The sequence below is a fragment of the Artibeus jamaicensis genome, unplaced genomic scaffold (genome assembly GCF_021234435.1).
Source record: "Artibeus jamaicensis isolate MK-2021 breed Jamaican fruit bat unplaced genomic scaffold, CSHL_Jam_final contig_3126, whole genome shotgun sequence".
Taxonomy (NCBI): Eukaryota; Metazoa; Chordata; class Mammalia; order Chiroptera; family Phyllostomidae; genus Artibeus; species Artibeus jamaicensis.
In genome coordinates, this window is record NW_026521723.1 from 18,280,472 (window position 1) to 18,305,953 (window position 25,482).

General features: G+C 35.7%; 1 protein-coding gene across 3 annotated transcripts in view; it reads left to right on the plus strand.

The window, feature by feature from the left end:
- The window catches only part of STXBP5L (syntaxin binding protein 5L), a 348,094-nt gene that overhangs the window by 231,238 nt on the left and 91,374 nt on the right, over positions 1-25,482 (plus strand). For all 3 annotated transcript variants that reach the window (XM_053663152.1, XM_053663154.1, XM_053663153.1), the window contains exon 19: positions 5,102-5,253. In XM_053663152.1, coding sequence (XP_053519127.1) covers positions 5,102-5,253 — 152 coding nt within the window. The remainder of the gene's footprint in view (positions 1-5,101; positions 5,254-25,482) is intronic.

Below are 25,482 nucleotides of genomic sequence, written 5' to 3' on the forward strand. Positions count from 1 at the left end.
GTAAAGTAAGAGATATAAAAGAAACAACAAAAATAGAAGAAAATGAAAAATAATAAGGTTATGAAAAAGAAAAAATAACAAACATAGCGAAAAAGAACAAAGTGGAATTTGTCTCAGCAGAATTTAGTGGCTGCCTGCTGGGTTCTCCCTTTGGATATAGCTCTGATGTCCGAAGCTGGTGTAAGTCAGTGTCAGGTGCTATCCATGTCTAGCCCTCAGCAGCCTGTTTGAAGCTACAAGCAACTCACAATTTGTAGGTGTTTCCTCTGGGATTGGCTGCACACAGGTTAGGCCATGCTGTGCTGCAGAGCTGGCTTTTATCAGCATTGGGTCCAGGATACTGGTCAGTAAGTGTTCCAAGGCACCACATGCCCCACCCCTGCCTGCCAGCCTGCTGTGAGTCTTAGACTAGTTGCTGACCAGACTCCTTCTGAGAGATCTTCTGGTGGATTCAGGGGAGGTGTGTGGTTCTCCCACAAGAGATGCATTTCAGACTTCAGTGAAGATGGTGAGTGTATTCCTGAGCCACTTGTCTGAGTCTGTTACAGATTACTGCCTTGAGCTTGGCTGGGCAGCCCTAGTAGGCTGGTGGGTAGGGCCTCCAGAGCCCAGAGTTTTGGTCTGCAGGAAACAGGAAACCAGGAGGGTGTTTCTATGTCTGTACTGGGAGGGGTACCTACCAGTCTGGTTCCTGGGAAAGTGTATGGCATGTCTGGGCCCTAAAGCCAGTCTCTGACAACCCATGCATCTGCATATGTTGCTCTCTTCTCAGCAGAGGTAAAATGCAGTATGGAAGAAAAAAAGAAGATAAAAAGCAAAACAAAACAAGATGACACAAAACAAACAAAGAGAAAGAGATGCAGTCTGGGGCAAGCAGTATCCCACAGGGTAGGGTAACTGTTTTTTCCTGCGGGGGAGCTTTCTCTTCTCAGGAAAGATGGCTGCTGCAGCACTGAGGTATATCCTGGCACAGAAATCCCTACAGCCTTTCCCTCATGTCTCTCCCCAACATCTCCCACTCCAGACTCTCCTCATGTTGCTCATGTCCACACTGCCCTCCCTTTGCTGGAGCCCAAAGTGAGTGGCTGCAAATTCAAAACCTGTGCCTAGGTCCCTTTAAGAAAAAAAATATAGTGGCTCTGTGTCCAGCAGGATGTCTCCCCAGCAGAAACAAACCCTGTGGCCTTTCACCACTGGATACTTACAACAAGGGCAGCTGAGCCCGGGCACTGTTGCTGCATGCTTGGGAGCCTAGTGCGAGGTTCAGGTTTCTCTCTTCTTGGGGAAGCTCCCACAGCTGTGTCATAAGCTCATCCCCTCTCACTGTACCACTTTTCCTATTGGTCTCTAGTTGATTTCTGGCTTTTCTTTGATATAAGTCTCTTTTTCAGGTAGCCTTTGGTTTTTTATTTTGGGTGGCTGTCCCGCTCTTTAGTTTTATTTCCTGTTTGGTTCTGGGAGGAGGTGGAAGAAAGTTCCTCTTACTCTGCAACAACTTGCCACTGTCTTCTTAAATGCCATTTTTTTAGTATCATTTTCTACTCCTTCACTTTGAATCTATGTTTGTCTCTTATCTGAAATAGTGTTTTAAAGGCAACATGTAAATGGCTTTTGTCTCTTAATCCATCCCACTACTCTCTGCCTTTTTGTTAGTGAGTTCAGTCCATTTACATTTATGGTAACTATTGATAAATGAGGACATAATGTAGCCATTTTATCTTTTGTGTGTGTGTGTGGTTGCTCTGTATCTCCATTGTTTTCCTTTTCCCTATGTTTTTGTCTGCTATTTTAGTTTGGTGGTAGTCTGTGATTTTTGTTCTCTATTGTTTTTTTTAACTTATTTAATTATTGTTCAAATACAGTTTTCTGTGTTTTTTTAATATATAGGTGTCTCTGTTCTAGATATTTGTTTTGCAATTACTGTTAGGTCTACATAATGGATAGTTTTATACATATAATAGTCCCTCTTCATCTGAGTGCACCTTAACTCCAGCCACCTGTACAAGTTCATTGCTTTTCTTCTCCTTTTTATGTTTTTGTTAAAAATTATTTCTTTTTTAATTCTGTATATTCATTTTTTAATTCCAGAATTTATAACCTTTTAAAAATCCTTTTACCCCCTTTAACTTTTAAAATGCTTTTTTCTCCTTTAATCTTTATGTTATAACTGTTTAATACTCTATTCTTAAATAGAGTTGTAATTTCCAGCTTCTGTCTGTTATCATATAGTTTTATATTCTTTTTCATTATATTCTCTTTTATTTTTGTGTTTTTTGTTTGTTTCAGATAAAATAGCTTCTTTCAACACTTCTTGTAGTGAAGGTCTTGTGGTGGTAAAGTCTCTCTGCTTTTGTGTGAAAAAAAGCTTTATTTCTCCTTCATGTCTAAAGGATAACTTTGCTGGATATATTATTCTTGGATGTTGATTTCTTTCTTTAAATACTTACATATTTGATTTCATGTTTTTCTAGCTCATAAGGCTTCTGCTGAAAAATTCAATGATAATCCACTGGGCATTTCTTTATAGGTTACAGTCCTCTCTGGCCCCTATTTCTGGATGTCTTGAGAATTTTTTTGTCATTAACTTTTGACAGTTTTTTATATAATGTATCTTAGAGAAGATCTCTTTGCATTCAGGTAATTAGGTGTTCTATGAGCTTCTTGGATTCAAAGTTCCAACTCTTTTCAATGGTTTGGGAAGTTCTCATCAATTATTTGTTTGAATAGGCTCTCTGTTTTCCTCTCCTTGTGGTATATCCATTATTCTTATATTCCTCTTTCTAATGGAGTCAATGCTGTACTATCTGAGGTGTCTCAGCTGCCGTGATGGATGAGGAAAGAGTTGGACAGGGAGGGGTGGATTCACATGATGCAGCTTAGTTTCTTCCACTGCAACTAGCTGGAATGATGTTTCTGTTCCTTTAGCTCTTTCCAGTCTGTTGAAAGGGCTACAACTCAATACCTCCACTGCTACTGCATCACCTGGTACTGGGTGGGTGACAGGAATGGGGAGGCATTTGTGCATATGTGTCATTTTTTTCTCTGGTAATGGGAGCTGCCAGACTGAGGCTGCCAGACCTTTTAACCATATATCCTCCCCTATCAGTGAGCTCAGCCACAATGTGTTAGCCACTCAGGCCAGAATGCTGTCTCTGTTCCTCTCTGAGCTGCTGATAAGGGCTTCACCCTGACCTTTCATTGCTAGTGCATCAGGTGGGGCCATAGTGAATCTAGCACTGTGTTGTGGCCTTTGTCTCCATCTTTTCCCTGCTTACTTCAACACACCTACCTTTAGATGCCTCAATGTGCAGATCTCTCAGATATGTGTATTGTTGAGCATGGAATCATTTGTTGAATTATAGTTATCCAACTGATAACTTCAAAGGGAGAAACCAAGAGGTTTTCTCACTCTGCCATCATGCTGACATCACTCCAGTATTTTTATTTTTTATTCATAGATAAAAATAATTATTTTGGCTATGGCTGGATGGCTCAGTTGGTCAGAGTGCTGTCTCATACACCAAAAGATAGTGGGTTTGATTCCTGGTCAGAGAATATATGGGAGGCAACTAATTGATGTTTCTCTCTCTCTCCCTTCCTCTCTCTAAAATCAATAAACATATTTTTGGATAAGGATTAAAAAATTATTATTATTATTATTTTGGTTGGGATCATACATTCTAATTGCCTTTTTTTCCCCCTGTCAGTATTACTACATTTGGGAACTGTATCATATTTATAGGCAGAAGTAATTAACTATATTTTAACATAAAAGTATAAACATAGTGACTTACTATAATATGTAATATATATAACATTGCATTTAGTTATAATAATATTGAGATCAATTCTGTGTGGAAATTTTTCAAAGTATATTAACAAATTGCTGATTTGATGTTCCTAAAGGTCCTATAAACTAGATAAATCTAGTATTATAATTCTCATTATAAAGAAACTAAACAGGCCTAGCAAGATTCATTAATTTTTCTCAAAGTCAAACAGCTTATGAAATAATTGATATGGGGTCTTTTATCTTTTATAACAATTCTTTTTCCAGTTTCCAAAATCTGTCTTACTGGAAGATATAAAGCTCTGTGTGAAATAGCAAATCATCTATTCACTTGAATCCTAGAACTTTTAATTTGTTGTAAGGAAGGTGGTGTAAGGAGTGGAAAGAACTAGATCCAGAATAAGCAGATGATTTGCCAACCAGATTTAATCTAAAAAATAAAGCAATGCGGTAGTTATATAAAATAAGCAAAACAGCATTGATACAACTAGTGTCTATTTAACATATGTTTAGGGAAGCAAAAAATACAGATTTACAATTTTTCAGCTGGAAGTCATGCTATAAATTGAGAAAAAATGGAATTATTTTATGCCTAATGGTTGAAGTGATCAAAATGACTGTGTACAAAAACAGTTTAAATTTCTCAGGAGATTTAGTTTTAAAATTAGTCAATGGTCTTTGTCTTTTCATAAGTGGGCCAAATAAAGAGCAAAGAAGTAGGAAAATTTTAATCTTTTGTAAATGAAATTTATATCTGTTTATAACTATTACAGTGTCAAAACTTTTTAGAGATATGAATTTTTATATATAATATTTTGTGTTAAAATATCCTTAGTTATCCTTAGATAACTAATTTGGAGCCTAATAATTTATAATTTTATTTCAGAAAGGCACCTAATTACATATCTAAGCATCTGTAGCTTTTAAAAATGTGGCATTTCTTGACCTGTTTCCCAGTGCATGGCCAAAAGATGCTACATGATTCTTCTGCAAAAATATAAGACAAAGTTAAGGAGCAGAATAGCTAATTACTATTTACATGATAAAATGCATGTACAGGTCATTCCCATCTTTTGTAGTGCTCATAATCATACTGAGATCAATTATATTTTTATGTGAAAAATTATACTATGGCTATTATATAAGGTCAGCCAATCCTATGTAAAGGCACAGTATCCTTTGATTTGCTCCAGTTACTGCCTGACAGCCCCAACCCTATAGCATTACTTTCCCATAATCTTATTTTTAATTCAAAGGCAAAAATAATAATGGTTGGTGTGATACATTCTAGTTGCATTTTTTTTCTCTCAGAGTTGCATTTGGGAACTGCAATGGGTTGGCTGTGGTGGATTTTATACAGAAGACAGTACTGTTAAGCATGGGGACCATTGACCTATATAGATCAAGTGACCTATACCAACGACAACCACGGTCTCCTCGAAAAAACAAGCAGTTCATTGCAGGTAGGAGCTAAAACAAGATGATTATAAACTTGATTAGTTTGTCTGCTTTCTTACCTTTAGATTTCTTCTTTCTTCTGTGATGCTGTTATAATGCATGGCAATATAAAGTGAATATAATTTATAATATCATGTAAGTAAAAACAGAAACATAAGAATCTTAGAAAAAGTAAATGATGTGTTTAAACTTCAAGGCAGTGTTAAAATTAGGAAGCATATCAAGTTTATTAGGTTGAAGTCCTAGAAAATAAGCTATTAAATATAAAAATGTTATGAAAATCAGGCTCTCTAGTTGAAAATGCTGCTTTCAATGGTTGCATTAAAGAGAATAATTTTCTTCCAGTATAACTGGCCCCTTTAAAAATATAATTGTTAAAAGTTTAAGTTAAAAGTAGTCATTTGTTTAGGTAAAAGTTAAACATAGTTATTACTTCTTTTAATTTTTTAAATTAACTCCATACTTTAGCTTTCATCTTGCCTGGTTGGGTGATGACTTTCTAGGAGTATTTTAACAAATGCATTATTAATTAACATTTAAAATGTTAAACAAAATAACATTTTTCTTGACAGGATCAATAAGTTGATTTATTTAACTATAAAAGAAAAATAAAAATGATTAATTAGGATTTAAACAGAAATACTTCCTACATAGTGTCAAAGTTAGATATGCCAAATCATCCAAACCTTTACTAAAATTTCAATATATATTTATATAGTTGACTTTCTACACATTGTCAAACTTCTGCATATTTTCAGTACACTGACATCATTCGGTTAAAAAAGTTAGGTAAAAAATTAGGTTGAAAGCTTCATAGATGGAAATATATTTAAAGTATATGTCAGTGGACAGAAAATACACAGTTTTTAAAAGTTTTTAGACCATTTTAAAATTGAATTTATTGGAGTGACACCAGTTAAGAAGATAGTTTTTAAAAAATTTTTTTAATCAATTGAAGACTGAAGACTTTACTAAATATACTCATGTGAGAGTATTTTTAAATAAAAACAGTGGATGATGGTAGGTATTATGTTCTAAATAGCAGGTGTGCCAAATTTAAGATCTGGATGTGATACTAAAGTTTCACTTTTCTAATGAAAAAAGTACTCGATATACTGAAATCTTTTTATTTTTCATTTGGAAACTTCAGCCCCTTTCAAAATGCTAGTTTTGACCCTTTACAGGAACACAGAAGTTCTGTTTCAAAACCTGGATTTTTTGTTTTTTATTTGTTAGGGATCTCAACTTTTAGCAATATTTTTGGAGCACTAGAAATTTCAAATTTTATAGGTTCTGCTTCAAACACTACTGGCTTTTGAAAGGAAGACAAAACAGGAGGAATTGTGCACGAGTGTATCATTAGATTCCCTCGTGACTTGGAAAAAGAAGGTTGACTTTTGAAAGTTCATGGACTCTAGAGTATTAAGATGCTAGGAGATAGCAGGCACTGTATGCATACTGAAAGCACCAATTCAATCAAAAAACCTTTGTATTCTCTGACAGTATCTAGTTACTGCTGCATATACACAGCAGGTTGACAGGTAATACAACTGTTACTTAATCTTGTTGAGCCTTAACATTTATGATTAGAGCTTAGAGTTTTGGTGATTTGTAGATTAGGAAAAACTGTAATGAAGTCATAAATTTTGCATTTAGTGTAAAAATGAGTACTCACTTTGTTATAAAAATAAAATATTACAGACTAAACTTCCTAAGCTTTCTTTTTAATACTGCAAATTAAAGACAACCATTTTGATATTTATGAGGCAATGTGTTATTTGCAAGACAAATAAGTTTACTACATGAAAAAGCACGATAAATATGCCTTCCATTTTTACAAGATGTTTGATTAAATAAAATTACTACAGCATTCTCATCATTCATCTACCATATTTTACTTTCTAATTAATTTTTTTAGTATCTTTTTTCTAATTTGATTACCTAAATTTGCTGCAATTTCTTCATCTTGGCTGTTCTAGTTTCTGGTATGATATCACTGCCTTTCACTTTAGACTCTTTCTCTCTCTTTCCCCTGCCTGCTGCTGATGCTGGTGTTCTGGCATGTTCCAAAGACAACTTTTGCATGCGTGGCCTGTCTAACTTTTATCCTGATTTAACGAAACGGATCCGTACCTCCTATCAGAGTAAGTTCTACTAAGGTTAGGCAAATAGCATTTTTAAGTCATAATGCTTGAGTTAAATCCATACATCTGGGCTCAGTAATGTGTTTTTAAAACACATTCAGCATGCATGCAAATTTTTGTTTTATTATTGAAATGCAGCTTGATAATTTTAATTAAAATTCTAAAAATATTTTAAAGTTATTGTCATAGACCCATTTACTCATATCCATTGTTTCAGTGTTTATTTTAAACCATGCAGACCATGTCCTATTGGTCCAAAGTTGCTGTCTTCAGTTTTAAGGAGGGAGAACCATGGTATCCTTATAAATAAAATCTTGATATACCAGCATTAACCATAATTGAATAATTTCTTATTTTGGAAACCTTGTGCCTTTGGCCATTTTATAAAATTGTTCTAACCATAACCACAATATTTCCTTTTACTAAGTAATGGGGTTTCTTAGTGATAACTATAAATTCCTAATTTCTAATGGTTTTTATTAAAATACTCAGGGAATTAAGGTTACAAATAAAAGAGCCAGTACTATCATTATTCACCATGCTAGCAAATGCAAATCTAAAGATGGTAGAGTAAGCAATTCTAAAAATTGATACAGAAAGAGTGGGGAATGAGGGTATGATTAGAAGTGCAGATAACACTAGTGATGTTTTGGGTGAATATTTATTGATGTTAGAAGATGTTTATAATAAATAAATCAATGTTATATTTAAAAGCATGTGTCTTAAGAACATATACAAGAGGGTTCATATTTGCATAAAATACACATACACATGTATGTTGTTTGTGCAGTACCTAAAACTTCTTCAGACCTCACCTCACCAGCTTGTAGATACTAATGGAATCACATCACTTATAAAAACCTGAAACTTTGTTTCTCTGCCTAAAGAAAGTCTGCCTCTGTGAAATCCCTAACTTTCTTCTGGGAGTACCCAAAGGATAACTTATTTTTTGTTCAAAAGTATTCTCTAGTTGTCTATTCTGGCAGAGCACCCCCTTTTGGAGTGCTTCTCACTGCCTCTGCTTCTGGTGTCTTGTGACTAGAACGCTGATTTCTCTGTTGGCTTCTGCTGCTTTCCGTTATGCCACTTCCTTTATTTAGCTGCCTCCAGTCTAAGTACAGGCTTGTACATAGTAGTATCTGAACCATTCACTTGGTAGTTAGCCTACACTTGTTTATATGTTTACTCACTTGTATGCATAGACTCTACCTTTGCAAATGCATGACAAGAACCTGAAGAGCATATCTGAAACTTGTATGTTCTCTACACCCAGCACAAGTATGAGCTCAGTAAGTAAGATAGTAGTGGGATAGAGAATAACAAAAGGCAGTTTTTGCTCACCTGTAGAGTCAGGGAATTTCTCAAATTTGACAAATTAAAGCAGAAATAGCTTCTGTAGTTACTGGGTTCACTGGAATTTTGCAAAAGAAATCATAGTTTTTCTAAACAAAGTTCTAAAGTGTCAAGACAGATGTAAAATCAAATCCTTATAAGGCCATAAAGAGATTTTCCATATCTCCACTAGTAGACTCCATAGAGGCTCAGAAAAGCTTGAGATTTGAAAGCAGGTTTCTTAAAAGTCTTCTCTTGATAATTCACATCATATATTTTAATAAGAGACAGATTCTTTAATGTCTTGAATGTATATCCTGAAATTTGCTTTAAAAAATAAATTTTATGAAAATTTAGCTTTAAGTTTAATTCTTGGATAATATAACCTGGTTACATTTCTACAGTTTTGTTTTACTATAATAAAGACTGTACAGCCTTTTCATGAATTGTTTTTTTAGGTTTCAGAAAAACATTATCTTCATTGTCCCTATTTGGGGGAAATTTAACCCAATTTCATTGAGTGTCTGTTTGTTCTAGGATTGTGCGTGGCAGTTTGATTGGATGTTATATTATTTAATGGTCATTATAACCCTTTGAGGAAGATAGATATTTATTAGTAGGTTCCTCTACAGATGAGAAAATTGAAAGTAAAAGAGATGAAATTAGTTTCTCATGGTCACACAGAATAAGTAGGACCAAACTTAGAGGTGTCTGATGCAAAAGTGATTTCATATAATTTTCATTGTGTTATCCTTTGTCTCCATGTGTCTCTTCAAGTTTCAGACACCCTATAAGCCAAGTTCATTATTCTGTAATCAGAAACTACTTTTTTTTTAGTTTTCTCCCATGATTGATGAAATCATATATTCAAAAATGAAACAATTTAAAATTATTTTTCACAATTGATGAGATTGGACAAGTTCTCAAAAATCCATTTTTACATTTTATTGTATCAATTTGGCTCTAATATCACATTCTATTTTAAACTTATACTTTTCATTTTAAGAAACATCTCAATTGCAATCTTTCTTGGGTTCTTTTAGTGGTCATCTTATAACACAGGTTAAGTAGGCTCCAAGGAGCTGACTTCCCTAAACCTCTAAATTCTGATCAGCAAATTTTTACATCATAGAAAAATAAAACTTTGTAGTTCTGAGGAAACCTCTGTATTTTACAGGTTATGATTTGTAGAAGCATTGAAATGCCCCACCCTGAGGTTGATACATCAGGTATGGTAGGTTGCTGCTTTGTGCATCCACTGGAATGTACAAGTAGGGCCCTTCCATTGGAAAGAGTGTGAAACTAGCAAAATGTTCTAGTACCCACATGCAGGTGGGTTTGCCCCACCCAGAGAGGTGTAGAACTAGCAAAGTGCTATGGTGCATGCACACAGGGCTACCCAAACAAGAGAAAGTATAAGACTAGAGGGATGCTTCTATGGAACAGAACAGAAAGCTCAGAAATAAACCCAAGTCTCTATGGTCAATTAATATTTGACAAAGGGGGCAGCAACATAAAATGGAGTAAAAATAGTTTCTTCAACAAATGGTGTTGGGAGAACTGGACAGCTACGTGCAAAAAAATGAAACTTGAGCACCAACTTACACCATACACCAAAATAAATTCAAGGTAGATAAAAGACTTCAATATAAGCTGTGACACCATTAAGGTCCTAGAGGAGAACATTGGCAGCAAAATCTCAGATATTTCATGCAGCAACATTTTTACTGATGTGTTCCCTAGAGCAAGGGACATAAAGGTAAGAATAAACAAATGGGATCTCATCAAAGACTAGAGGGGTGCTTCTGTGAGTGAATGCAGGGCTACCCCACTTGGAGCAGGTACAGAACATTGATGGGACATTATGGCATGAGCACATAGGACCGTCATGCCTGGAGAAAGTGCAGAACTTGCAAAGTGTTGTGGTACATGTTACTTAGACCAAGCTTGCATAACAAGTATTTAAAGCAATAGAGCATGCTGCACACACACTAGACAACACACCCCAAATCAGAAGTGCAAGAGAACATGCACACATTAGGCTGCCCTTCCCAGACTCCTTTCTGGCCATAGGCAGCCAAAACAACAGGGAGTTACTGCACACCTGTGTACACCAGACTGCTCCATCAGGAAGCTACTCTTTCTGTCCAGGTGGCACACCAGTCACTGCACACACCCTCCCTGATTACTTACATCATTCAGCACACAGTCTATACAGAAACCACTTTTTCAAGATTGGTAGAGACAGCCATTTCATCTAACTCAAAGGAATAAACAAAGCCAAACAAAATGAGAAGAAAGAATAATATGACCTGAATGAAGGTATGAGAAAAAAATTCTGGAGAAAAACCTTAATGAAACAGATAACTAATTTGCCTCATAAAGAATTCAAAGAAATGCTCAGTGGATTGAGCACGGGCCTGTGAACCAGACAATTGCGGTTCGATTCCCAGTCAGGGCACATGCCTGGGTTGCAGACCAGTTCCCTGCAGGCCAATTCCCAGCAGGGGACGCATGAAAGCCAACCATACATTGATGTTTCTCTCCCTTTCCCTCTAAAGATAAATAAATAAAATCTTAAAAAAAAAACTCAAAGAAATGGTCATAAGGATGCTCAACCAAATACAGAATAGAATAGAGGGACTCAGAGAACTTTACAAGGTAGTTAGAAAACCTAATTAGATTAACCAATTAGAAAGGAATAATACAGTATCTGAAATGAAAAAAAAAAAACATTAGAAGGAATCAACAGCACATTAGTTAATACAAAAGAATGAATTAGCAACCTAGAAGAGAGAATAGTGGAAATCACCTAGCCAGAATATCAAAATGAAAATATAATTTTAAAAGCAGTATAGTCATCAGTTTTGGAAAAATATCAAGGGCTGTAACATTTGTATAATAGAAATTTCAGAATAAGAGTGAAAAAAGGGGAAGGGGAGTATGTTTGAAGATATAATGGATGAAATTTTGTTAATCTGGGGAAAGAAACAGACACCGAGGCCCATGAAGGACAGAGTTCCAAACAAGATGAACCTACCATAATAAATAAATAGTAAAGAGAAAAGAATTCAAACAAAGCACTAAAGAAAACAAGCAGACCAGAAGGAAAAAGATGATATTTGGTCAAAATGGTGGAGTATGTAAATGCTGTACCTGCCTCCTCTCATGATGTCATTAAAATCACAACTAACTTGTAAAACTAACTTCAAGTGGCCATTGAGAGCCACTTGAAGAGTATCTGAACAGAGTCCTATAACTAAGGGTATAAAGAAGAAGTTAAAATGAGACTGATAGGAGAGGATATATATGAAAAACTGGCAGGTCTCATACTCACAGTGAGGTGATTAAAAATCAGAAGAGATATTTCAGCTGTATTGATTTCCTGTGAGGAGTGAGAGATCTTGCCCCACCCCTGGATCCCCAGCCTGGGACACCAGTGCTATGAAGAGGAGTCCCCATAACATCTGGCTGTGAAAACTAGTGTGAATTGCATCTGGGTAAGAAGGAAGGCTGCCAGAATCTTCTTGATTCTAGAGAGAAAGTTGTTTTTCTTTAAGGGCCTGCATATGGCCCTTAAAAATCTGTCTCAGAAAATCACTCACACTGGACTACAATACAGGGGCATGAGCTTGACAAGAGCCAGGGTTAAATGGGAAAGAACTGAATTTACTTACTTCAGGGTGAGGACTGAAGGCCAAGGGTCAGGACAGCTTTCTCCAGAAACAGAAGCTCTAGCAGGTGCAATTGCTCCTTCACTGATTCCTCCCATACTCAGCCAGTAGACTCAAGTAGATGCCAAATCTGAGCTCTCAATTAACATTGCTAATACTGTTCACCGCATCCTGGCAATGCCCTGAGACACTGCCCTACCAAATTTGTGTGCCTGGCCTCACTGCCTCCAGTGGCTTTTCTATACAAGTGGCCTGCCTTGGGTCACTTTGTGGACTTTCCAAAAATCTATCAAAGGTCCACAAAATCCCGAAAGGCAACATCTGTTCATGGCATGACCTACACCTATTGATAAATAGTCCCAAGTCTGATACAAACAGTGACCAGTCTCACCTTGCATTGTAACTCCCATCAGGGGGCCCCAAGCTTGGCATAAGTTGCAGTCAGTGTTGGCTTGGAACGGAACTTCAACTGTTAAAGGTCACAACCCCAGCAGAAGAAGTAGCTAAGATCAGCACATTGTGGTAACTAACAATCAAAGGGTCTCAAACTCAGCACTAGTGACAGCCAGACTCAGTTCATGGCATAACCTTTGCCATGCACTCCCAAGTAAAGCACTAGCAACAGCTAACTGCAGATCACTTCTGTAGTGCCCATCTGGCAACCCCAAGCTGGGCACAAATGGCATGTGACCTTGATCTGCAGTATAGCCACTCCCCAAAAGCTCAAGAATCAACACACCTGGGGGTCAGCTTCAGAACACACAGGAGCCTCATACAACTACGTACACAAAAATCACAACTGAAAGGTGGACTTGACTATTACAAGAGCCCCAGTAAAGTGACTCCTGCTTTGCTTTGTGGGGCTCAGTCACTGCATTATGGCTTACCTGCTGTAGCCTTGGCCAAATCTCATTGAGAGTTAGCATGAGGGCCAATTCCAGCTACTACTCTGCCAACAGCAATCAAAACTCAATTATAAGAGGAAGACATATACAATACAAACAAATGACATTCCTGGAGCACCTGGCTCAGGTAAACAGACAGACTACACCACTAGGCCTCACAGTACTTCTACACAAGTGCACTCTGCCAAGACTGGGAGACTTAGCATATCTTTAGACTACATAGAAATGAACACAGGGAGTCAACCAAAATGAGGAGACAAAGAAATATGTCCAAAATGAAAGAACAGGACAAAACTCCAGAAAAAGGACTAAATGAAATAGAAACAAACAATCTACCAGTTGTAAAATTAAAAGAAAAAATTAGGTATAATTACTCTCAGAGAACTTAGGGGAAGAATAGATGAACTCTCTGAGAACCTCATCAGAGAGTTAGAAACTATAAAAAAAAGAATCAATCAGAAATGAAGAATACATTAGAGGGAAATAATATCTAATTAAATGAAAAAGAGGATCAAATAAGCAATCTGGAAGACAAGATAGTAGAGAATACCCAATCAGAATGCAAAAAAGCAGAGGAATAAAAAAAATGAGGTTGGTTTAAGGGACCTCTGGGACAATGTCAAGCATACCAATATTCCCATCACAGTGATACCAGAAGACACAGCAAGAGATTGAAAATTTATTAGAAACAAAACAAGCAAGCAAAATATAACCAGAAACATTGAAATGAAGAACAAACTGACAGTAACCAGAGGGGAGTAGGAAGAGGGATAATGGGGGGAAATGGGGAAAGGTTCATCAAGGAACATGTATAAAGGACACATTGAAAAAGCCAAAGGGGGTAGATTTGAGGGTGGGAGGTGGGGATGGTTGGGGCAGGGACCATGATGGGGTAAAAATGGAGACAACTGTACTTGAGCAACAATTAAAAAAAAGAGAAAGAACATTCATTTATTATGAACTTTCCTGACCTGGCAAGAGAAATAAACACAAGTCTAGGAAGTGAAGAGAGTGCCAAACAACATGAACCCATACAGGCCCATACCAAGACACATCAGAATTTAAATACCAAAGGTCAGCCCTGATTAGATGGCTCAGGTGGTCGGGCATTATCCTGTAAACCAAATTATTGCTGGCTCAATTCCTGCTAAGGGCACATGCCTGGGGTATGGTCTATGTCCCCAGTTGGGGGACATGTGGGAAACAACCAACTGATGTTTTTCTCCCTCTCTTTCTCCCTCCTTTCCCCTCTCTCAGATAGATAGATAGATTAATAGATAGATAGATAGATTAATTCATTTTTAATGGCCAAAGGTTAAAGACAAAGAGAAATATTTAAAAGTAGTTTTAAAAAAACAATGATTTGCATACAGGGCTTTCCCATTAGATTGCCAGATGATTTTTCAAAAGAAACTTTGCAGGCCAGAAAAGAGTAGCAAGAAATATTCAAAATGATGAAAAGCAAACACCTACGACCAAGACTACTCTATCCAGCAAGACTATAATTTAGAATTGAAAGACAAGTAAAGATTTCCCCAGACAAGAAAAACCTAAAAGTGTTTATCACCACTAAAGCAGTTTTACAAGAGACGTTAGGTAATTATTAAGAAGAAAATAAGATTAAAAATATGAGTAAGAAAATTGGACAAGAAGATTTCCACCAAGATGGAGTCATAGGTGGAGACGCCATGCTTTCTCACACAACCAAGTTTAGAGACAACAAAATATTAGCAACAGAAAACACAGCCAGAACACAGAAAAACTGAGCTTTTCGGGAGTCTGATAACAACAAATGCTTCAGCCGGACTGGTAAGAGGGGTGAAACCAGCAGCTGGTGGAGCAGGGTTGCACAGGAAAACTCGGTCAGAGAGACTCAGGCACACTGATCCCAGGCGTGGAGTTGCAAAGGGCGGACCCAGTGAGTGACCTAGTGAGCACGACCCAGTGAGTGACTGGCGGATCCGGCGAGGGTGAAGGGCAGCTGGTTGACTATGCTGGCGCATTCCTGCGCAGATAGACCTGCGAGGGAGTGGGCAGTGAGATGGGACCCAGTGGGTCCCAGCAACGGGAGGCAGCAGAGACGGCCGCCATTTCCCAGCTCTGACCCTGCCCCCACATACAGCGTCACACCCCAGTGACCCTGCCCTGGAGACCACGCCCCTAAGGCTCTGTTCCTCATACTTAATGGGCATGAACAGTCCAAAAATGGCTCAAGAAGATCTCAAAGCCCCAGAGCCCATAAATCTAAGTGATGAAGAAATAGCCAAACTTTCAGATGCACAGTTCAAAACACTGGTGATCACAATGCTCATAGAACTGGTTGATTTTAGTCACAAATTAGAGGAACATATGAAGGCTGAACTAATTGAAATGAATGGCAATGCACAGGAAACCAATAGTAATGGAAAGGAAACTGGGACTCAAACCAAAGGAGTGGACCAGAAGGAGGATAAAAATGACCAACCAGAAAAGAATGAAGAAACAAGAATTCAAAAAAATGACAAGAGACTTAGGAACCTCCAGGACATCTTTAAACGCTCCAACATCCAAACTATAGGGGTACCAGAAGGGGGAAAGGAACAGCCACCAGTGGAAAACTCATTTGAACAAATAATAAAGGAGAATTTCCCCAATCTGGCAAAGGCAATAGACTTCCAGGAAATCCAGGAAGCTCAGAGAGTACCAAAGAAGTTGGACCCAAGAAGAAACACACCAAGGCACATCATCATTACATTAGCCAAGATTAAAATGAAGGAGAGAATCCTAGAAGCAGCAAGAGATAAGGGGACTGTCACCTACAAAGGAGTTCCCATCAGACTGTCAGCGGATTTCTCAAAAGAGACCTTACAGGCAAGAAGGGGCTGGAAAGAAATATTCCAAGTCATGAAATCTAAAGACCTACAGCCAAGATTGCTCTATCCAGCAAAGCTTTCATTTAGAATGGAAGGACAGATAAAGTGCTTCTCAGATAAGATCAAATTCAAGGAGTTCATCATCACCAAGCCCTTATTATATGAAATGTTCAAGGGACTTATCTAAGAAAAAGAAGTTAAAAAAACATGAACAGTGAAAGGACAGCAAACTCACAGTTATTAACAACCACACCTAAAACAAAAGCAAACTAAAAGGACAGCTAGATCAGGACTGGAAACATAGAAATGAAGATCTCATGGAGGGTTAGCAACAGGGGAGTGGGAGGAGGAGAAGGGGAGAGAAGGTACAGAAAATAAGTAGCATAGACAGTAGATAGAAAATAGATGGGGGGAGGGTGAGAATAGTATGGGAAATATAGAACCTAAAGGACTTGAGACACATGGACATAAACTAAAGGGGGGTAATGGTGGGGTTGGGGGGGCAGGGTGGAGGGGAATGAAGGGGGGAATAGAACAACTGTAACAGCATAATCAATTCAAAAAATAAATAAATTTAAAAAAACAATAAGTTAAGGGATATACACAAATGTAGAAAAATAACAAAAAAAAGGTGGAGGGGTAACTAAAAGTTGTAGTGATTTTAGAATGCTTCAAAACTTAACTGACCATTGACTTAAAATAGACTGTTATTAATGTATTCTGGTACATATGAAGCACACAGTAACCACAAATTGAAAAATCTGTGATATATTAAAGAAATAAAGAGAAAGGAATCCAAACATGACAGTATAGAAAGTCATCAACATGAAATAGAAGAGAGCAAGAGAATAAGAAAGAAACAGAATAATTTCAAAACAATGAGCAATCAATTACATTCCAATACATGTGCAACTGTCAATAATTACTTTAAATGTAAATGGACCAAATACTCCCACCATAGGACATAGGGTGGCTGAATGGGTAAGAAGCCAAGACTTGTACATAGCTGCCTACAAGAGACCTATTTCCTAGTCAAAGACACACACAGATGAGTAAAAGGATGTAAAAAGATATTTCACTCCCAATGAAAATTGGGGAAAAGGCTAGGTTAGCAAAATTTATGTCAGAGAAAATCAATTTTAAAACATTTGTTGTAACAAGAGACAAAGAAGGGCATTTCATAATGTCCATAATAATACAACAAGAGAATATAACTCTCATAAACATATACACATTTGGCCCTGGCTGGTGTAGCTCAGTAGATTGAGTAGGGGCCTGCGAACTAAAGGATCATGGTTTGATTCCCAGTCAGGGCACATGCCTGGGTTGCAGGCCAGTTCCAAGCAGGGGACACACAAAAGGCAAACATACATTGATATTTCTCTCCCTCTTTCCTTCCCTTCCCCTCTAAAGATAAATTAAAAAATAAAAACCCGTATACACATCCAAAATAGGATTACCAAATATATGAGGCAAATATTGATGGACATAAAGGGAGAGATTAATAGTAATACAATAATAATGGGAACCTTAACACCCCATTGATATCAATAGATTGGACAGAATTCAACAGAGAAACAATAACCCGAAATGACACATTAAACCAGATGAACGTAATTAATATTTTTAGGACACTTCATCCCACAGCAGCACAATGTACACTATTTCAATTGCCCATGGAATATTTTTCAGAAAAGAGCATTTTAGGCCCCAAACAAGATCAAGAAAAAGAAAAGCAAGATACTTTGAGACAAATGAAAATGTAGACACAATGACCAAAACTGTAGGACACAGACAAAGCAATTCTAAGAGAGAAGTTTATAGCAATATAGACCTACCTCAAGAAACTAGAAAAATCTTAAATAATCAACCTAGCCTTATACCTTCAGGAACTTGAAGAAGAAGAATAGACAAAGCACAAAGTGGGCAGAAGGAAGGAAATAACAAAGATCAGAGCAAAATTAGACAAAACGCAATGAAAAAAAAAGAATAGATAAGTGAAACCAAGAACTGGTTCTTTGAAAAAGTAAACAAAATTGGTAAAACTTTATAGAGAGAGACTCATCAAGAAGAAATCATAGAGAGCTAAAATTTAAAAAATCTAAAAATAAAGAGGAGAAGTGACAACACCACAGAAATACAAAGCATTATAAACAACTACATACCAAAAAATTGGATGACCCGGAAGAAATGGATACATTCCTAGGAACATAAAATGTCCCAAGGCTGAATCAGGAAGAAATAGAAAATCTGAGTAGACCTAATGTACTAACAAAATATAATTAGTAATCAAAAACCTACCATCAACAACAACAAAAACCCTGGAAAAGATGGCTTCATGGTTGAATTTTACAAAACATTCAAACAACAATTACTACCTATCCTTTTGAAACAATTCCAAAAATTGAAGAGAAGGGAAGCCTTCCAAACTCATTTTATGAAGCCTCATAAAGCCTCATTTTTATCAGCATTACACTGATACCACAACCAAATGTACTAAAAAAAATTATAGGCCCATATCCTTGATGAACAGAGGTGCAAAAATCCTCAACAAAATATTAGTAAACAGAATTAAACAATACACTAAAAGGATTATCAACCATGATCAAGTGGAATTTATTCCCAGGATTCAAGGCTGAATATTCATAAATTCATTAATGTGGTAAACCACACAAATAAAATGAAGGATAAAACTCACATGATCATATCAATAGGTACAGGAAAAGCATTTGCCAAATTACAACATCTATTTATGATAAAAATTCTCAGCAAGGTGAGGATAGAGGGAACATAACTCAACATTATAAAGGCTGTATGACAACCTCATACAAAATGGTGAAGAGCAGAAAGCTTTTTCTTTGAGATCATGAACAAAACAAGATGTCCACTTTTGCAACTTTTATTTAACATAATACTGGAAATTCTAGCCACAGCAATCAGACAGGAAAATAAAAGTCATCCAAATTGTAAAGAGAGAAGTAAAACTGTCTCTCTTTTTTGGGCAAATGACATGATACTGTACGTAAAGAGAACCCTAATTTTCACCAAGAACTATTAGAATAACTGAATAGTAAAGTAGCAGGATACAAAATTAATATTCAGAAAATGACTGCATTTTCATACATCAATAATGAACAGAATAAGAAATTATGAAAACAATCTTCATCAAAAGAATAAAACACCAATAAATAAATTTAACCAGGATAAAAACTTTGATTAACCTATATAAATTGATGAAAGGAAATGATAAAGATACAAATAAATAAAAACCTATATAAGGCTCATGGATAGGAAGGATTGACTTGGTTAAAATTCTCATAAGACCCAAGTAATCTCCAGATTCAATGCAATCTCTATTAAAATGCCAGTGGCATTTTTTGCTTGTTTTTAAAATAGACTTTATTTGGTAGAATGGTTTTAGGTCCACAGCAGAACTGAGGAAGAATATACTGAGATTAACCATGCACCCCATGCCCTCACACATACACAGCTCCCCCGATTGTTATCATCTCCTATTAGAGTGATATATTTGTTACAGTTGATGAACCTGCAAGGACACATCATTATCACCAAAGCCCGTAGTTTACATTTGGGTTCACTCTTGGTGTTGCACATTCTATAAGTTTGGACAAATGTATAATGACCTGTATCTGTGATTACAGTATCACACAGTGTAGTTTCAGTGTCACAAACAGCCTGTGTTTTCCACCTTTTTATTTCTTCCTCCCCCTTAATCCCTGGAAACCACTGATATTTTAACTGTCTCCATAGTTTTCCTTTTTGCAGAATGTCATCTAGTTGGGATCATACGGTATGTAGCCATTTCAAATTATCTTCTTTCACTTAGAAATATGCATCTATAGTTTCTCATATCTTAATAAATAAACAGTGACATTAAAAAAAACTAGGATAAGTAACTCAAAAATTTACATAGAACCTCAAAAGACTCAAAATACCCAAAGCAGTCTTAAGAAACAAAAACAAAGTGGAGGTATCACTCTACCTGATATGAAACTATACTAAAGGCTATAGTAATCAAAACAGCACAGTACTGGCATAAAAACTGACTCATAGATCAGTAGAACAGAATAGAGAACCCAGAATAAACTTATGCCTACATGGTCAATTAATTTATCACAAAGAATGCAAGAACATACAATGGGTAAAGAAAGTCTCTTCTATAAATGGTGCTGGGAAATCTGGACAGACACATGCAAAACAATGAAACTGGATGACTTTCTTACACCATATACAAGAATAAACTAAAAATGGATTAAAAACTTAGAAAACTAAATATATTGAAGAAAGGAAATAATGAAGATACAAATAAATAAAGGGTTATACCAGGCTCATGTATAGGAAGGATTAACTTAGTTAAAATTTCCATACTACTGAGGTAATTAACAGATTTGATGCAATCTCTATCAAAATACCACTGGCATTTTTACAAAACTAGGGCAGATAATTCAAAAACTTATGTAACACCCATAAAACCCCTAGAAGAAAACATGGGCAGTAAAGTCTTTGACACACTCAGTAATATTTGGAGGGGTGGTGGGCAGATATGTCTCCTCAGGTGAGGGAAACAACATCTAAAAGAAACAGTTGGGACTACAGTCTGGAAACATTCTGCACAGAGAAGAAAACCATCAACAAAACAAAAAGACAGCCTACTGAATAATAGAAGATATTCACCAATGATATATCCAATAAAGGGCTAATATCTGGAATATATTTAAAAACTGATACAACTTAATACTATGGAAAATAATATGTAGTTTTCTTAAAAATTAAAAATAGAACTATCATATGACCCAGCCATTCCACTTTTGGATATAGATAGTATATACTGGCATGGAAATAAATAAAATTACATAGGTGGGGAAGGGAGGAAAGATGGGGTAAGAAGGACATTATGGATAGAGACATTAGGAATTTCAACATATAAATTACAGAGGATTTGCAAAGAGGACTTGCCATTCTAGAGAAGAAAAAAATGAGAAAAAGCCTAAATAAAGACAATTGTTTCAGGGAGTGGTCAGCTACATCAAATACTACAGATAGGACAAGTAAATAAACTCAGAGAAGTGACTAGTGGGTCTTCCCTTCGAAGGTTATTAGTGACCCTTCAGAGAAATACTGGGTTAGAAGTCAAAATTTAATTACACTTGATTAGTGGTAAGTGAAGAAAGAACACAAACTGTAACTCTTTCAAGATGTTAGATTACAAAGGGATGCATAAAATAAGTCAGTACCTGGACTGGAATGAATTGTTAAATGAGCATTTTTTAAATTTTAGATAAGGACCACATTAAAGTTAATGTGCTCCTTTATGACTCATTGAAAAAGAGATATTGGTAATAAGAGACAGGGGATAGCTGAATGGGCAAAAGCCTTACGAAGGTGAGAGAGAATGGTAACACCATATACAAAGATTGATATTTAATAGGAGGTTTTCTCTATTGTAATAGACAAGTACATAGAATAAAATGAGAAAGCTAGAGAATGACGAGGATAATTTGAAAATGCATGATTTGGTTTCATAATAAAACAAGTGATTTTTATGTCACTGATTTCCAGCTTTATATTTCAGTGGGGTTTTTCAATTAGTTTTACAATGTATTTTTATTCTAAAACTTTGTGTTGAAAAGCAACTATATCCAACTGTAATTAGTAGGTAAAATATAAGGTTCCTTCTTTGAGTTAAAGAATGGAGGGAAAATGGAGACAACCATATTCAAACATTAATAAAAAACATAATAATAAATGAACTTAAAAAATAGGGGAGAGGCCCTGGCTGGTGTAGCTCAGTGGATTGAACGCGGGCCTGCGATCCACACGATTGCAGTTCGATTCCCAGTCAGGGCACATGCCTGGGTTGCAGGCCAGTTCCCAGCAGGGGACTCACAAGAGGCAACCATACATTGATATTTCTCTCCTTCTCTCCTTCCTTTCCCCTCTAAAGATAGATAAATAACATCTTTTAAAGTTTTTTTAAAAATAGGGGAGATAGTACTTAGCAACATGTCCAAGTTTTCTAGAGTTTGATTAGTAAGTCCAACAAATGAAACAGACTTATTTAACTGAGTGGGTCTTAGCCAGGGATGATTTTTTTCCTAGGGGACATTTGGCAATATCAGGACATTGTTTGTTGTCATAGTTGAGTGGAGGGGAGCTCTACTGGCATCTAATGTGTAGAAGCCACAGAGACTGCTACACAGCCTACATTATACCACAAATAACAAAAAATTATCAGGCCAAAGTGTCAATCAAATTGGAAAACATTGAGATCAGAGCATTTTATAAGGTAAATGGTAATTTGGTAAGAAATATGCCTTATAGACTATTTATGTGCATGGAGACATTTTTATACTTACTAGGTGTTATTCTCCAAATTGATGTTTTAACATTCACAATTAAGATAAATTATAGGTATGTAACCTTAGAGTTTTTAAAAAGTTGGTATAATTCTCTGTACCCAAGAAGATTTTGTCATCTGACATTTAATTATTTACTTAAAATTTCTATATCTGTTCTGAACCAGGACAGATTTATTATATATTTTCTAATGAATCACTATATAAATCTTCCAAGTTTAATAGTCAACTTGCTTTACTTTATTTACCTTATTTATACTATAAGGTAATTACCTTATATTATAACTTTTTCCACATAATCTTGGGGAAATTTCATCATTTATTAGGAAAATCACAATTATTTAGCTTGTACTCTGAGCATTTTAATGGATACCTATTAGTGTCAGTAATACATTAAACTATTCAACTGGTTTCTATTTCTTTGGTCCTCATGTCTTCAATCCAGCTTTCACAGTAATTCCAAACTTGATTACAGGTCAACAAAAATGATCTAAACAAAAGGAGAGAGGTAAAAAAGAAAACAACCCACAAGTTAAAAGCTAAATGAGTGTCAGTAACTTGTGGCTCAATTTTTTTCTGAATGTGGCAAAGAATCAAAACTCTAAGATCCAAGCAATTCAGAAAACACTAAACTAGAAAAATACAAAGGAATCATACTTACAACTTAATAGTAAAACTGAAATTAACATGAAAGAGAAAACTCTTTAAAGTAGTAAATATACACACACATACACACAGTAGCAATGATATGAATAATGAATGATTTCTTATCAGAAATAATTGAAGACAGAAGACAACAGAATCACATCTTTTAAGTACTAGAAAAAATAACTAAATTCAGTATTTTATATACAGCAAAAATATTTTAAAGCAAAGGTAAATAAACTTATTGTCAGCAGACCTACACTACAAAAAATGGTGGAGGAGGTTTTTAAGGCTGAAATAAAATAACACTACATATATATGTGTGTGTTTGTATGTATACATATAAATATACATATACATATATATGTATATACTAAGAGTGAAGAGCACTAAAAATAATGAAGATGTGAATAAAGATAAAAGATTATTTTTCTTAAAATCTTTAAAAGTTAATTTCAACAAAATAAGCAAACAAAATATAACCAGAGATGTCAAAATAAAGAACAAACTGACAGTAACCAGAGGGGAGGCAAGTGGGGGGTAATAGGGGAAAGAAGAGGAAGGGTCATCAAGGACCATGTATAAAGGACCCATGGACAAAGCCAAATGGGGATAGAACTGAGGGTGTGAGGTCGGGGTGGTTAGGTGGGGTAGACTGATGGGGGGAAAATGGAGACAATCGTACTTGAACAACAATGAAAAAAATGTTAATTTAATCTTTAAATTAAAAACTAACGATATAACCAGAGACATTGAAATAAAGAGCAAATTGACAGTAACCAGCGGGGTAGGGGTGAGGGGTAATAGGGGAAAATAGAGGAAGGTCCATCAAGGAACATGTATAAAGGACCCATGGACAAAGCCAAAGGGGGTAAGTTTGAGGGTAGAAGGTGGGGATAGATGGGGTGGAGGGCCATGTTGGGGTGAAAATGGAGACAACTGTACTTGAACAACAATTTAAAAAACTTAACAATGTATTTGGGGTTTATAAAGAAGAAAAATATTTGACAAGAATAACAAAGGATGGGAGGGAGGTAAACAGGATTATACTGGTGTAAATTTCTTTCATCATAAGAGAAATGATACAATAATAATTAAAGGTAGATTATGATGAATTATAGATGCATACTATAATCCCTAGAACAGCTATGTAAAAAAGAAAGAGATGTAGTTAAGTAGCCAAAGAATACTAGAAAAAAACTGAATTTTCTCAAAAGAAAAGAGGAACAGTGAAAAAAGCAGAAGGAACAAACTGAAAACAAATAGGAAGACAATAGACAAAAACCTAACTCCATTAATGATTATATTAAATGCAAATGGAACAAACAAAAAAGTGACAGAGATTGTGAGACAGAACGAAAACAAAACAAAAGTAACTATGTGGTATTTATAAGAGGTGCACTTTAATTATAAAAACACAAAAATAAATTGATAATAAAAAAGTGAAAAAGAATTATATTAAAACACTAATCCCAAGAAAGCTGATGTGGCTGTATTATGAGATGAAGTTGACTTCAAGACAAGGGGGGCAGAGAAGTTGTATAATGTTATAAAAATATAGGTTTATCTGGAAGGTACAAAAATTCTGTACTGTGTAGACCAACTAAGAAATGTCAAAAATATATCAAGCAAAAATTCTCAAAACTAAAAGGAAATCAACCAATCTACAATCTTAGGTAGGGAATCATCATTTTTCTTTAGTAACTGATAGAATAGACATGGGATATTTACAAATACTGAGTCATAATATTTTATAATGAATTATAAAGAATTGATTTCAAGCAGAATATGTTCTCTGATTACAAAATAAATTAAAAACAAATACACTGAAATAGAAAACAGGAGGACAGTGGCCAGAGGGGAGAGGAGAGGGAATTTAAGGGGAAAAAATGGGAGGGATTTAGAGGAACAAGTATAAAGGACACAGGGACAATAACTAAGGGGGGTGGAAATGGGAGGGAGGTGGGGTGCATGGGGGAGGGGTGGGCTGGGATGGGAGAAATAAACAGAAAACTGTACTTAAAAAATAACTAATTAAAAAATAAAAGAAAAAAATAACAGAATTAACTATGTCTTAATATTCACAAACATATTTGGCAGTTAAGAATAGCTCATACTTGAAAAATAAATCATAAGGAAAATTCTAAAATATTTTAATTGAGTGAAAGTACAAATAATAAATATCAAAATTTATGAGCTATTGCTAAAGTAGTGCTTAAAGGAAAATTTAGAACATCAGATGCTTATGTTACAAAAATAGATCTCAGATTAATACATCTAAACTTCTTTGTTAAGACACTAAAAG